At 34.1% G+C, this 16,402-nt stretch overlaps 1 protein-coding gene and 1 long non-coding RNA gene across 2 annotated transcripts; both read left to right on the top strand.

Annotated features, from left to right (window-relative positions):
- The first annotated feature begins 4,233 nt into the window (after nucleotides 1-4,233).
- LOC133182565 (putative transmembrane protein INAFM2) lies at nucleotides 4,234-4,554 on the top strand. The gene has a single exon (XM_061317410.1). The coding sequence runs from the start codon at nucleotides 4,234-4,236 to the stop codon at nucleotides 4,552-4,554; it is 321 nt and encodes a 106-aa protein (XP_061173394.1).
- A 9,919-nt stretch (nucleotides 4,555-14,473) lies between these two features.
- On the top strand, nucleotides 14,474-15,804 carry LOC133183483 (uncharacterized). The gene is made up of 2 exons (XR_009720653.1): nucleotides 14,474-14,982; nucleotides 15,394-15,804. It is a non-coding gene; the product is annotated as an uncharacterized LOC133183483 (long non-coding RNA).
- Nucleotides 15,805-16,402: the final 598 nt, after the last annotated feature.

Raw genomic sequence — 16,402 nt, 5'->3', positions numbered from 1 at the left:
TTCAATGTATGCGATAGGTCACCGATTGGATCTTCACATAAGTACGCGCGGATCCAAAAATTCACGTCATGTAGGATCAGTCATTCTCATTTCCTATGTGACACCTAATTGAAATATCACTGTCGCTTTGTTAAGATTGCTCTCTCTCGTGGAAAAGGATAAAATTAGACATGTTTTGCAATAAATGGATCAGGGTGTATAATTCCTTTAAAAGTTTAATTTTGTGTTGTAATTAAAGATCCATTAAATCATTTTGATGTGTTGTGCCTCCTTCGGTCTGTGGTATCGTTGAACATTTATTGAAACCAATTTTGTGCCCTTGAGGCATGGCCGTAGGAACCGGGGGGGGGGGGGGGGCGTGCCCACCTCCAATAATTTTGCCGAGATATATATATATATATATATATATATATATATATATATATATATATATATATATATATATATATATATATATATATATATATATATATATATATATATATATATATATAATCTTATGGAAAACATCGCTACTATAGATATGCTTGTGTCCCCTCAATAAAAACGTCTGATGACCTTTTTTTTAGTGCCCCCAACTGAAAATGTATGGCTGTGCACCGCCCCCCCCCCCCCCGACTGAAATTGCTTCCTACGGGCCTTTGAGGACATAGGAAGTTAAAGTAATATACAGAAGAAGAATTTCCAAATAAATAGCATCAATTCAACATAAATCAGCAGCTGGATGTAACTGATAAGTGGCAATAAAACATAATTACATGTATATGTTCTAATTATACATGTACATAAAAAAGAGGAATTTCTAACATGGATATACAGCATGTTCTTGGGAATTCATATTATTACAGTTTTACATTTATTTGATTTTGTTTTTAGGTAACACAGTTTTAAAAAATCTTTACTTCTGACATCCTCACAATGTCAAGGTTTTGTGATTTCGGAACTCCACACAAACCCTTGACATAAGTCGTTATTTAAAACTTGGGCTTGCGGTTACGCATGACGTAATGGGTAATTATAAACTAACCAATGAGAATTTATTCTTTAAATCCGTCATTATCAAATTGCTCAACTCCAGAGCACATCTTTTGTGATTGTAAGGAGGACGATCTTCAAAATCCCCGATGTTAATCATTTAAAGTAACTATTCACAAATCCTACAATATTGATACTTTCCATTTTAAAGACGAGTCATATTTGTTTCCAGAATTTAACTTACCGATAATAAAAGCTGTTTTGTGATTGGTTCCAGTCCTAGACCAGGAACAAATGAAGTAGTAGCTTTCTAGCCCAACTTTTCAATAGCGACTTGTGTCTAGGGTTTGTGTGGAGTTCTGAAATCACAAAACCTTGATATTGTGAGGATGTACTTCTGAATGAACGCCGAAATGCCTTCTCCAGAGGTCATGCTTATACTCCTCTAATACAATTTATTACACTATTGGTATAAGGTGGTATGCGTAATGTAATTCTATATTCATATTTCATTCGCATAATCGTAAGTTCATCTAAAAGCCATCTTTTGCTTTCAATAAAGAGTCGTGAAAAAGCAGAGAGAGAGAGAGAGAGAGAGAGAGAGAGCACAGTGATGGACACGACTGGCGGATCTAAGTTACTTACAATTTTTGATTTAATATTATTTAATAAAACGTCATTAGTGAAATATACAATCCAAACTTGGTTTAAGTGAAACAGAGCAAATAAGTTGTGATCACTGATTTAAAAGCACAATGGGCATACATGTATTCATTTTTTTGGCCATGCAACGATATATTAGTATTGATGGAAATTTCCAGAGATTCATGGCATTGAACCCGATATTGAAAAGAAAAATGAGTCGGCGGTGCGCATAAAATAACTACATGAAAATAATAATATCAAAAAATAATGTGAATGGGCCTGGAAATGACTGTATAACGTTTGATAAAGTATACATGTAAATAGTGAATATTATTATCAATAAAAGACTTGGTTAGTTAGTTTATTCGCTTCTTTTATCCTTAATGAATCTAAATGGTAACAGTTATCATGGAAGTGAAATATGTATACAAAAGGTATATAAAAAGGAAATATGTATACAAAAGGTATATAAAAGGGAAATATGTATACAAAAGGTATATAAAAAGGAAATATGTATACAAAATGTATATAAAAAGGAAATATAAAGCCTTCAAAAGGTATATAAAAAGCAAATATGTAGACAAAAGGTATATAAAAAGGGAAATTGGTTTCAAGTAAATTAATGAATATTTATTTCAGAAATATGCAGTAAAAAATGGTGGATATACATGTACCCCCATTCTAAGCTTCCCATTTCAATAAATTAGAAAAAAGGAAAAAACGGGGAGCCTATATCTACTCGAACTGCTCCCACAATAACTGGGGGATGTTGAACAAAGATTTCTTCTTGCTTTCAGTTCAGACTGTCAGCAATTTTCAGTAGAAACTACTGGGATATATTGGAATTGTTCCATCACCAGTGTGGAACAATTCTTTTAATTAACAACACTTTAGCTTCATCGGATTCCATAGAATATTTTCTTTATTTGATAAACTGTATAAAAAATATTTTTAGAAATTTCCCTAAAAAATAAATAGATAAATAAAAATAAAAAAGGATCTGTGTGTCCCTTTTAATAAAAGCCAGGACACCTAGAGAGTAAACTGAATCTAATCTTCCACAGAATGTCAGACACCTCGGCCCAACGACACCTCGGCCCATTGACACCTCGGCCCCGACGGGTCGGCCCAAGATTTGAGACACCTCGGCTCACGTAAAAGACACCTCGGCACAAACAAAAATGTATTATTTTAAACATATTTATTTGATATTTTCTTAAGTATTTTATTATTATAGGGACTATATGCGACGGATTATATTATTATATATATCCATGAAATAAAAAAGAAAATAATTGAATAATCTTCCGAGAGTAAATTGACGGTAATTTTAAAAAAAAGTGTCCATCACATAGTGCTAATCGTTAAACAAACAAAAATACGCAGCGCATCCTTCGAAGTCTCAAGCGCGTGTCATATGGGGTGGTGACAATGAGGAGTTAATTACGAGCAGGCTAAATTAATCCAATTGTTGGGTACAAACCACATATCTTCCTTGGTTTGTTTAGGGAAATATATCCATTATGCTCTAATATTACGCAAAGATCTGTCAGGTTAACGTAACTTCTATCTGTGTAAGGTTAAGTTTAGTTTATAAATAAAAAAAAAAAAAAAGAATCAATTAAGACATCTTATTGATCAGGACAGAATACCTCAGGACATATGCTACTGTGCGCTGGTTTATACATATAATTATTATATATAGTTAAGTTTACAATACGCCCCTACTACAAAGTGATTTTCAAGTAAAAGAATTCTAAATATTATGAATTGAATAAAGTTGCATTTTCATAAGCAACAAAATACATAAATAAATAGATCTCCTATCTCCCACTCAATAAATACAGCAGCTGACATCTACGCTGTCGTTCGTTCAAAAATTCTGAAATTATTTGCCCGTTTATCGTATACATACCGTCATTATAAACATACCTACATTTATATTACCATAGGGAATACAGATAATTATTCTAAAAAAAATTCCTTGGGCCGAGGTGTCTTTAGTATGGGCCGAGGTGTCAGTAATTTTGGGCCGACCTGTCAGGGCCGAGGTGTCAAGCGTGACGGGCCGAGGTGTCGTTGGGCCGAGGTGTCTGTCTACCCTTCCACACAATTCATGTCACATATTCTACGATCCTTGTGGTCCTCAGTATTTACACTTCTGCTTTCAATCCTCAGATTATGAGTACTTATTCAAAATTTTACATTTACATGTACATAACATGTTTGTTGTTACTTTGTTCAAATTTTGGAAAGAGAAAATAAATATCTTTCAAATTTATTTTTTTTTTAATAAAATGTAGAAATATGTAGTAAGTTTATAAAAGTTAAACCCTCATCTCTTCCGAAAAAAATCTAACTTTACTACAAGGCTAAATTAATTTATTACCATGCTCCCTCTATGAATAATAACATTTGATTACTTTTTTTGTGTGGCTAGTCAAGGTTTTTTTTTTCCGGCAATGCTTCCCCAATCTAACTTGAAAAAAATTACTTCCTACGACAATTTGACTATCGCTGAAAAAAAAAATAGAATCGGGATCGGCATTTTAACTGAGACGCCACCTATCTTATTATAGATTTACGTCGAAGTTGCTGAAGAAGGTATTCATCATGGAAAAGGAAGAGAATTCTACCACTTTTAGAGGAAATCCAACAGGAACAGGTGTCAAAGGATCAGCATTTACTCCGGAAAAGGCAAATAAAAGTAAAATGGCATCAAAAACGAACAAGAAGTGGGTACGCCTTGCCACAGTGTTGGCCTACGTTCTTGCAGTTTCACTAGCCGCCATTGTGTTGGCTATATACTACAGCTTCTTATGGGCACCAGAGCTTAAGACTTCTACTACAGTTGCCCCAATGCCTGGAACTGAAAACATGACTTCCACTGCGGGAGGCGGCAGGTCAACAGTAGGCAGTACAACGACAGCATGAACAGCTTGAGTTAAGGAGGGAAGATGACAGGTATGGTGGGCTATTAGGATAATCAGATTTTTACTTTAACTCAAGCTTAAGAGGGGCTAGAGTTATGCAAAATGATGCTAGGTAATAGTATTTACATGATTAAGAAAACAAAAGGCTTTATTTATTTTGTAAAATTATAACATATTATGAAACAAAATTTGAGCCATTTGTATATACTGAATTCTCATTGTATCGTGGGCTCCATTTGTATTGGTATCGCTGTATTTTCCAAAAATTAAAAATCCAGGGTTATATATAAAGCTGGCAAACAAACTTTCATCTAAACTATCTTAATTTGTAGTCGATTCATAAGAACATTGTGATTATAAAACACAATAAATGAAATTTTAAAGCATTCAAATCTCCATTACAACATTTAAAATAAGACATTTGCAACAATATATATTTGTTGGTTTAGAAATAAGGTGCCTTATCAGAAGAATATAAGCGATATTTTATACCGGTTTTTGTACCGTTTTTTGATAGGCAGTGTACAGGTTTTTCACCCAAATCCCTTTTTTTTTAATGGCTCCTGTACAGTTTTGTGGTCTTTGACTTATCACATGTATGATGAAGGGCCACATCATCTTTCAAGGGGAGATAATTAGGAATTAGTGAAAATTTGGTGGCATCTTTTAAAAATATTCATCTCAAGAACCATTGGACCAAAACAGTTGAAACTTAAGTGAATTTTTAAATAGTGTAGATTCAAGTTTGTTCAAATCATGACCCTAGGAGGGTAAGGTGGCATAGTGTAGATTCAAGTTCATTCTGATCAATTCATGACCCTCTGGGGGTAGGGTGGAGCCACAATAGGGGATCAAAGTTTTACATTGAGATTAATCTTTAAAACTCTTCTTAAGAAGAGCAAAGCCATGGTTAGTCATATTGATATGGAGATATCTTCAGGTAGTGTAGATTCAAGTATTTCAAATCATGTCCCTGGGGATGTAGGGTGGGACTACAATGAGGGATCAAATTTTTTTATATCGAATATATAGGGAAAATATTAGGACTGCCACGATTAACCGAAAAATCGTTTAACTGCGAATCAAAATCTTTCGGTTCGATTCGGTACGTTTTTCCCAGATTTCGATTTGATTCAGGTTTGATTTTTTTCAAACTAACATCCGCTGTTGTTAGGTGCATTCTGATTGGTTAATCGGAAGAAATGATGGCAAATCATGTTGATGTAAACAAAGACACGAAAATGGCCGCAAAGAAGTCGGTGGGGGACTACTAGATAGAATGTTCCATCATTAAAATGATAAATGTCATATGGACATGGTTGTCCCGAGACACAGATTATTCTAACTAGGGGACTACTCCCATTTTCTACAGAAAGATGGCACAGAAGATTAGTGCATTTAGGCCACACTTATCAGCCACGCAATTCTGAATTTAGAATTAGAGGACCTGACACCGCGCTGCGAAATTTCTTTTTAATATTGACATCGTTTTGAATGTGAAATTAATCATTGACTGTATTGTTACGACAGCAATGTGTTTCGGCAGTTTGATATCGTATCGGGGATCCAACCGTAATTTCTATTGTGGCAAAATAGCTTTTGTAAGCAAATCACCAATACTTTTATGTTTAGCATATGCAATCATGGAAGTTTTGTTTGAAAGATTTGTATGCATGTTTTCTCTTTTAAAACTAATGACCAGTATTTTAATAATTTGAATTTCAGACATTTGATTCTTGGTTCATACTTTGTAATTAGAACATTAGTTATTTCCTTTGTTTTCTTGGCTTTACATTCCATATTATCTTAATAAGTCTAATAAAAGTGTGTTTCATTATTTATTTTGAATTATCAAACATTACAAATTTTATACAAAAATAAAAAAGGTTCTATTTCTTATAATCAAATAGAAATTATTCGAAAATTGAGGTTTTTGTTTGAACCGAATCGATTCGAAAATTTTCTGATTCGTGGCAGCCCTAGAAAATATCTTTAAAAATCTTCCCCTCAAGAAGAACAATGCTGTGATACTGGTATGGAAGCATCCTCATTTAGTGTAGATAAGTTTGTTCAAATTATGACCCTCTGAAGGGGGGATGGTTCCACATTTAGGGATCAAAGATTTTACATGGGAATATATAGGAAAAAGTCTTTGAAATCTTCTTCTCAAGGAGAGCAAAGCCATGATTAATCATAATTATATTGATATGGAAGTACATGGTATCTTCAGGTAGTGTAGATTCAAGTTTGTTCTAATCGTGACCCCCAACATTCAAAATCTTCTTCCCAAGAAAGCAAAGTCATGATTAGTCATATGAATATGGAAGCATCCTCAGGTAGTGTAGATAAGTTTGTTCAAATTATGACCCTCTGAAGGGGGGATGGTTCCACATTTAGGGATCAAAGATTTTACATGGGAATATATAGGAAAAAGTCTTTGAAATCTTCTTCTCAAGGAGAGCAAAGCCATGATTAATCATAATTATATTGATATGGAAGTACATGGTATCTTCAGGTAGTGTAGATTCAAGTTTGTTCTAATCGTGACCCCCAACATTCAAAATCTTCTTCCCAAGAAAGCAAAGTCATGATTAGTCATATGAATATGGAAGCATCCTCAGGTAGTGTAGATTCAAGTTTGTTCAAATCATGACACCTGGTGGTAGGTTGGGATCAAAGTTTTACATAGGAATACATGTATATAATAGAAAAAAATTGCTGCTAAACAAGAAGGTTATATTGACTCAGGTGTGTATTGTGGCCCAATGGCCTTTTGTTTTGCCTTTGGCTCAGTTTTAAAGAAAACTATTCAAGAAATTTTTATGTAAGCTTATGCACTGATATGTAATTTGATGAGAATTTATCAACTGTGTCCAAATTTTTTAGCATAACCTTCCAACCGACCTTTGATTTTACTATTTATTATGCATAAAACTAACTTTTAAAGAAACTATTCAAGATATTTTCATCCAACTTCATACACTAATACAAATTTTCATGTTGCATAACTAATGGACCTTGGGTAAGGCATTCATGTCCCATGGACATATTTTCTTGTTTTTCTTTATATATATTAAAGTTATTATATCATTTTTCTAGGTAGAGAGACAGAGATGAGGAACTGCATGGAACAGTGATATTACTTCATAGCCAACTTTGCTTATTGCAGTTTTCATATGATAAAGATCCTAGTCAGCATTGTTTCAGTCTGTTGTTATGTGTGTAAATTGTGTTACCTGTTACCTGTTACTGCATTTGCCGTTCCACATATTCACACAAATTTTCATCCAGATGTTGGCCATTTTTCATCTCTGTCCCATTGTTGACTTATTTAAAGTGCATTACCTATAGTGTTGTAGATGAAAACAAAATACATGAACAGTGGAATGAATGTTTAAGGTATACACCTGACAAAAAATGTTAATTTGTTTGAGATTGGTCTTGAGGCCAAACTTAAATAATTCTGGTCAACAACCAATGCAAGCAATAGACATCATTTTTAAGGGCATTCCAGCTCTGCTCTTTGTTGAAAATCACGAGTGAGTTAAGGCTAGGCTGTCCACATTTTGTGAACTTTAATCTTTTGGAACCAAAGTTGTACATGTTGTACACATAATGGGTACTTTTTATTGCATTTATGTTTAAAATGTTGAAACATATACACAAAAATGACAAAATTCTCTTTCAGAACACAAAATATTGCTAGTAAATACTGTATATCTTGTATTGTTATTTATTACAGTTGAACTTCGGTATCTCAAACACTGATATCTTGAATACCATGTATATGTCGAAGTGATTTGAAAGTCCCAATTACTTATTCTTTAAGTACTTTACCCTCGATATCTTGAATCCTCAGATATATCGAAGTTTTTTATTGGTCCCATCGAGTTTTGAGATAACAAGGTTTGACTGTAAATAATTTTTAATTGAATTTATGTAAGTTTCATTTTGCAAAGACAACAGAACAATTTTGGTAACCACAATTTTTTACCATTTTTAAGGTAATCTAGTCCTGTGATTGTGCAATAGGACCCCTGTATTTACTTTTTGTTTTTCTCATTTCTTTTAAAATTATATATTATGAATAAATATGTGAGACTACCAGTATTTAATTTTTTTTCATGTTTATTATTTTGTATTTCTTTTACCTAGTCTTGTTTTTGTTTTGAGCAGTTTATTTCTTTGTTGTTTTACACCTTTTTGGTAGTCTTGTTTTTTTTCTATTAGAGTATATTTATATTAAAGTTTAGATATATATGGTACACCATTTCTGTGTTCCTGTCTTATTTAGTATTCTTTATCATTGATGCATATACTGATACTGTGGAATCATCATTATTTTGTGCGGGACCAATGTTCAATGATTTTTGTGGATCATCATTACCCATGAATTGACATTCCCAAGGACAATAACTCTCAAAGTATCAGTTCAGTTCTGTGAATCTTCTTATACATAAATTCCCACAAAAATCAGCAGAAATTGTAAATGCCCATGAGCATTTATCCCCCATGAATTAAAACAATTCCACAGTATTTTTTTTGCACAATATTTATCTTTATTTATTGCAGTCCAGTATAATTGTGTTTGTAAGCTGCATCTCCTACCAGTTAAAGCTTGTTTCAAATTCTACTCCCTCTTTAGCTCACCTGAGCTGAAAGCTCAAGTGAGTTTTTCTGATCACACATCCAGCATCCATCTGTCAGTCTATTTGTTTGTCCATCTGTCTGTAAACTTTTTACATTTTCAACTTCTTCTCCAGAACCACTAAACCAATTTTATCCTAAGTTAGCAGAAAAAAAAACCCATCCTTGGAAAAGGGGATTTTAAATTGCCCAAATGAAGGGCCAAGCTTGCTTCCAAGTGGAGATAATCAAGAAAAGACAAACATTAGGTAAAATCTTTAAAAATCTTTTTCTCAAAAACAGCAAGGCCACAATTAGTCATATTTGTATAGAAGCATTGGTAGGTAGTGTAGATTTTAATTTTTTTTTAAATGGTTGTAGGGTGGGGCCACAATATGTGTTCAAAGTTTTACATAGGAATGATCAGCAGGGCCATAGCAACTCAGGTGAGTGTTGTGGCCTATGGTCTTCTTGTTTTGTTCATTTGATCTGAATGAAACGTGCCAGAGAGCAAGACAATAGATAAATACAAGTTTGTTTTTTTTAAACATTAAAATGTTTTAATTTTCTTAGCATATTATGGACTGATACTTAAATTGATTTGATATGCCACAGCTACAGCTTTTACGAAATGTAGAATCAGTTCTTTAATTTTTCTAACCTTTCTCCGATTTTTTTATTTCAATAAAACCTGTTATGTCATGAATGTGAATTACATATAAAATAAAGTCCTGCGCACTAATTTTTCATTGGTTTTTCGCTAGTTACAAAACATACATTTATCCCCCTAGATCTCAATATTCCAGACTCTCCGTAGTTTTTCTTTGATTAGAGTTAGTAGTTTTGTTGACCACTTAAAAATATATGTTCATGATTCTGGGCATCATTTTTTTTTTTCAGGTTATGTTGAACGTTGTCACTTTTTACTGAAAATAAATATAGGAAAAAAACATTACTTTGCTATTTATTTCAACATAAAATTTCTCTACTCAGTTGAAAATACGTTGGTATGCACTATAGGTGATATTTATTTATTTTTTTTTTTAGGTCACCTGAGTCACTCACTTTTTCTATTGCTATCTCTTTTCGTCCGGCATCGTCCGGCGTTCGTCGGTCGTAAACTTTTGAACATTTGCAGCTTCTTCTCTGGAACCAGCAAACCAATTTCAACCAATTTTTGCATATAGCATCTATGGGTGAAGGGGAACAAAAATCTTGAAATTCGTTGCCCCCTGCCCCCCTGGGACCTGAGGGGTGGGGCCAAAACCATCAAAGTTAATGCAATCTTTAAAAATATTCTTCTTTACTCCTGGACATCAAGCAGTCAAACTGTAGGCATGATTGTAATAAGCATTGAGCCCTCTACCAAAATTGTGAAATTCATGGCCCCAGGGTCAGGGGTTCTGGTGCTAGGGTGGGGCTACATAGATCAAATAGTGAAAGTGCATTATTTCTTTGAAAATCTTCTTCTCTACTCCTGGGTATTATTTAAACAAATTAAATACATAGTTATGATAAGTAAGGGTGACTCTACCAAAATTGTGAAATTCATGGCCCCAGGGTCAGGGGTTCTGGTGCTATGATGGGGCTATATAGATCATATAGTGAAAGTGCATTATTTCTTTTAAAATCTTCTTCACTACTCCTGGGTATTATTTAAACAAATTAAATACATAGTTATGATAAGCAAGGGTGACTCTACCAAAATTGTGAAATTCATGGCCCCAGGGTCAGGGGTTCTGGTGCTAGGGCGGGGCTATATAGATCATATAGTGAAAGTGCATTATTTCTTTGAAAATCTTTTTCTCTACTCCTGGGTATTACTTAAACAAATTAAGTACATAGTTATGATAAGCAAGGATGACTCTACCAATATTGTGAAATTCATAGCCCCAGGTTCAGGGGTTCTGGCTCTAGGGCTGGGCTATATAGATCATATAGTGAAAGTGCATTATTTCTTTGAAAATCTTCTTCTCTTCTCCTGTGTATTATTTAAACAAATTGAATACATAGTTATGATAAGCAAGGATGACTCTACCAAAATTTTGAAATTCATAGCCCCAGGTTCAGGGGTTCTGGCTCTAGGGCTGGGCTATATAGATCATATAGTGAAAGTGCATTATTTCTTTGAAAATCTTCTTCTCTACTCCTGGGTATTTTTGAAAGAAATTGAATACATAGTTACGATAAGCAAGGGTGACTCTACCAAAATTGTGAAATTCATAGCCCCAGGTTCAGGGGTTCTGGCTCTAGGACTGGGCTATATAGATCATATAGTGAAAGTGCATTATTTCTTTGAAAATCTTTTTCTCTACTCCTGCGTATTATTTAAACAAATTAAATACAAAGTTATGTTAGCAAGAGTGACTCTACCAAAATTGTGAAATTCATGGCCCCAGGGTCGGGGTTCTGGTGCTGGGGGGGGGGGATTATATAGATCATATAGTGAAAGTGCATTATTTCTTTGAAAATTTTCTTCTCTTCTCCTGGATATTATTTAAACAAATAAATGGTTATGATAAGCAAGGATGCCTCTTCCAAAATTGTGAATTTCATGACCCCTGGATCAGAGGTTCTGATGTTAGGGTGGGGCACTATTTATTATATATAGTGAAAATGCATTAATGCTTTAAAAATCTTCTCTGCACCTGGGCATATCAGGGACCATTTGGTCAAGTGTTCGGGTCCAGGCCAGGGTTCTATTGATTTGTATTCTACCGAGAGGAGTTATTCCCCTTTGCCATTTACTTGTGATAATTAATCACTGTAAATAATGTACATGAAAGGATAAGAGAATTATGCAAGAATTTATATTGTATAATACAAAAAGTACTTCCATAGTTTTAATGATCAGGTAGACTTGTAAGTAATAGATAAATAAAAATGAGACAAAAATAACTTGTCTTATTAAATGTTCATCAAGACCAAGAGGCCTATGTAAGAGATTTCAACAAGGAATAAAAGAGTACAGAAGTACTGATAGTTTGTTTATATACTGTCTGGTGAGAATGATAAATGGGGAACAGATTAGAACCCAATTTATGAACTGTTAATGAATACTAGACTAGTTTGTTGATCCTGATCACCCTATTTTTCTTGCTTTTGGGCAACAAAGCTTCACCTTTCAGTTCATTTTATACTCTATTGATCCTCTAAATTGTTGTATTATACTCAGGTGACCGTCAAGGCCCTTGGGCCTCTTGTTAATGGATGGGGCAGTATTATCTATTTCTATATTTAGAAGGTACACGTGTAAAATTCCTTTTTTAGAACTTTTTATTTTTGGAAGGATTTCAAAGAAAAACTGGAAACTATCAGTTCACAAGCATCAACAGTTTGATGTAGCTCACCGTCGGATACCCACGGGTGATCTCGTCTTTAACTTATCACTATGAGTAAAAGACGAGATCACTCGTCACTCGTGGGTATCCGACGATGGATGTAGCTCTACATTGGTTAAGTTCTGTTTGTATGGCCTCTTTAAGGTATTGTAAAGATGGGATTATTTGCATTGGAGAAACTGCGCTGACTTATTAAAGTTGTTGCAAAATTTATCTTCACACGAATATATAGCTTCGAAAAGAGGTGTGGTAATACACTATATATGAAAAACATTTTATGAACTTTATTTACAGCACCCCCTCCACCTTCCTAGCAAACGCTTTGTCGCTTAGAAATCGCTAAATTGCCCCGCCCCCATTTTCCACAAAAAATATCTACGTTTACAGTAATATATTCGAACTTTCCACACATTATCACATAATTTGAAATGAGATGTTTCATATATATTTCCCATGCCAAGAAATTTAACGCATTTTTTTTCAGTCATGATTTAGGGTGAACTCAGTAAAAGTGTAAAAATGTAAATTAACTGTAAACACTAATCAATTTTATTCCTCAAAGAATTGCGTGAGGCTATTAATGTCTGTAGCTTTGAGGAATGGATCCCAAATTTTACAGGCTTTAAAAACTAGGAAGCAAAGAGTCATAGAACGAATAGTCGCTTTTTCTTTAAAAGGGGGGGGGGGAGCTAGATTCTATATCGTGCGTTCAAAGTAAAAATAAATTTAAAAGAATTATTCAATAAAATAAAATTTAAAGACATGTTGGAAACAGCGACACTGAACTTTTTTTCTGGTATTAGAAAACAAAAGGAGGGTTTATGGCAAGGACGGATGTAGAGGTGGTGGTGGGGGTATGTATCCCCCTAGAATTTTCAGAGTTACTATATTTCTACGTAAAAGTAACGATAGAAAGACATTGAATCCCTCAGGAAACACAGGAGCATTTTAAAACGGCAAGAAAAAAAATGTATCTGAATAAATGACTTAAGAAAGCCCCCCCCCCTTTTGAAAAGTAGATCAAATTTTAAGGTCATGGGGTCAAAAAATCATAGTATATTTGGATAGGTCTTGTCACAGGTAATGTACATGTGTAAGATGAAAGCTATATCTCTCCTCATTCAAAATGACCAATTCAAAGTAATGTTTAAATTTTTGAAAAGTAGGTCAAATTTCAATGTGAAGGGGTAAAAATCATAGTATATTTGGAAAGGTCACAGTTAATGTACACCTGAAATATCAAAGCCCTATCTTTGTGAGAGACGAATGGATTTAATGCCCCTCGATTTCGCGAAAGCGGGCACAAGCTATAATTCAAAGAATTGTGGTCCCCCGCTTTTGGTGTCTTAGTGGTTGTGTTGCAATTATTTATGGCATACTGGAACTGTCTTGTTTGTGTGTCCTTGAAACTTGTAGGTTAAGGTCATTAAGTCAAAAATGATATACCTTTCTGAAAGGTCTTGACATACGTAATGTTAAAATTGTTTAAAAGAAGTAGGTCAGACTTCAAGGTCACGGGATCAAAAATCATAGTATATTTGGAAAGCTAATGTACATGTGAAATATGAAAGCCCTATCTTTTCTCATTCTAAAGTAATTTATCAAGATTTTTTTTATAGGAGTGTCCTTTTATTGATTGTAAAGGGTGGGCGAAGGCACAGTATATTAATGAGGATCAGGATTGTGTGCAAAATTATGCTTTCTGATTACTGACATTCATAATTCATAATTGAATAATTAACAGAAACTGTATATCGTGTAACCTATATACATATACTTATTTGCATGGATTTCCACTGTTTCTTTTCGTGCTTAAAAAAGACCTTCATGTATATAATCAATTCGAGTTCAAAATATCGATCGAGAATGCCGATAGTTAGATGGGATAAAAAATAATTAATGTGTACACAGAATTACAACAGCTGATCATTGCTATTAGTAAGCATGTGGTGAAATAACATCTGCTCCACAAATCGTTACACAAACTGAAGTATCTATTAATATTCACCAATTTTGTGCATTACTGAATAGGAAAAACTCGCTATGAGCATGATCAGTAAAAACAGTTTACTGTGTTTTCTCTCCTATCCTCAATAGAACACTGAGGGGAAAGTAATCAACAAATCCCTTTATTACAGTTCAAAGTAAATGGATATCAGGAACGTTTTTCCATCCTTGCACTGTCGTAAAACTCGAAAAGAAACAGACAATATGTCGTCGGTTGAATCACACAAGTGTGGGAATCATTCCGGAAAGTTTGAGGTGCGATGCCGTAACTGTTGGGGACGTGTGGCTACAGTGATTCTCTACGTCATCTGTATCTCCATGTCCGCCATTATCCTGGGATGTTACTACTCCTTTGCTTGGGAACCAACACCCAAAATTGTTAAGTTCAACGATGGCGAGACCATCTCAGAATCTACTGGCTTCGTCCGCAGCGTGCGAAGAGGATAGATTAGAAGGTAAAGAGCGATATATAATTTTTGCATTCCGTGAACAACAATATATTGTTGTGCACGTGATTGCAAAAATTAATAAGCATACATGTACATACTAGTATAAAGAAATACTCCTGGAGTCAATGCTTTGGGAAGAGAATTTTCTATGAATCATACCGACCTTCATTCCCTGGCCGGAAACTATCCCATGTACACGTGCATCATACATTTATATTTAACATATGTACATGTATACTAGTAGCGGATTTTTCTTTAATTATTTTACAATTTTTGAACAGAAAATTCAAGCAATTAACAAGCTCAAAACTAAAATTTGTCTCAGGTAAATACTTCCTTAAATCAAGTTGCACAAAATATTAAAATATGATTCATTCATTTTAGTCGTAATCATCGATTGTTCTAATTTTCTTTCAGGTAGAAGACATTATGCTTTAAAATAGAAGTCATTAAAGTTTGATTGGTATAACCACCGATTACAGAAATGTTTACATTCAACAGTTTTCCTTACATGTATAAAGCACAATAAAAACTTTTCATCTTCAACATCATCGAACAGCCCAGAACCGTTATAACAAGTCGACATGGACACCTGTGTCATGTATTACCAGTGGGCACCATATATAAGAAACATCCTAAAACATGTGAAAGTATTCATGATTAACTTGTTTGCTAATTGGTTAACGGCAAGGTGTTCCGACTGATTATGATAATGCCCATTATATGCCTTTAGTAAAAAAAAATGTCAATTTTTTTCTTAGAAAAAACTTGATTTACTATTTTGTGCAAAAAGGGATATTATAAACAAAGATTGATGTAATCATGTAACGATTTATATCTTTGTGTATTCAGAATATGGAAGTCGTCCATGAAAATCTAGTGACTGTAAGTATGGCTCTAAAAACTCACAAGACTCGCATAAGGTATATAAGGGTGCGCAGCTAAGATGCAGGTTTACCGAAATAATTCAAGCTCAAAAGTCCATTTAAACAATAAATATTTGAGCAGAGCAAACAAGGACCTCTAAAATCATCAGAGATAGGAGCAGGTACCATGGAGGAGTAAGTATCCCCTGCCAACCGGTCGCACCCGCCGCGTGCTCCTTGTCATGATTGCGTAAACGAAAAAAAATCTGTTAATACTTCATTATGAAAATAACGGCCTAACGATTTTACGAAGGAAACATCAATAAAATTCGATTTAATAATAGGTCATTGTACCGACCATAACGGGGCACAATTACATATGTAGTACAGATGGTAATTCCAAGAGATTGTTGGAAGACCTGGTCTCTTAAAAACTACATACTAAGTAATAAATATTGTTGATCAAAAACTTGGAGCATCTTCGGATTACTTGTGTGTAGAATCAGAGTGGATTTTTTCTTCTTTTTGGGGGGGGGGGGTGATGTTAACAATATACGTTT

This window comes from Saccostrea echinata, unplaced genomic scaffold, assembly GCF_033153115.1.
Source record: "Saccostrea echinata isolate AGI-Se365-2 ecotype Australia unplaced genomic scaffold, CSIRO_AGI_Sech_v1 ptg000009l, whole genome shotgun sequence".
Classification (NCBI taxonomy): Eukaryota; Metazoa; Mollusca; class Bivalvia; order Ostreida; family Ostreidae; genus Saccostrea; species Saccostrea echinata.
Note: the sequence above shows the minus strand (reverse complement) of the source record. Positions and strands in the feature narration are given on the sequence as shown.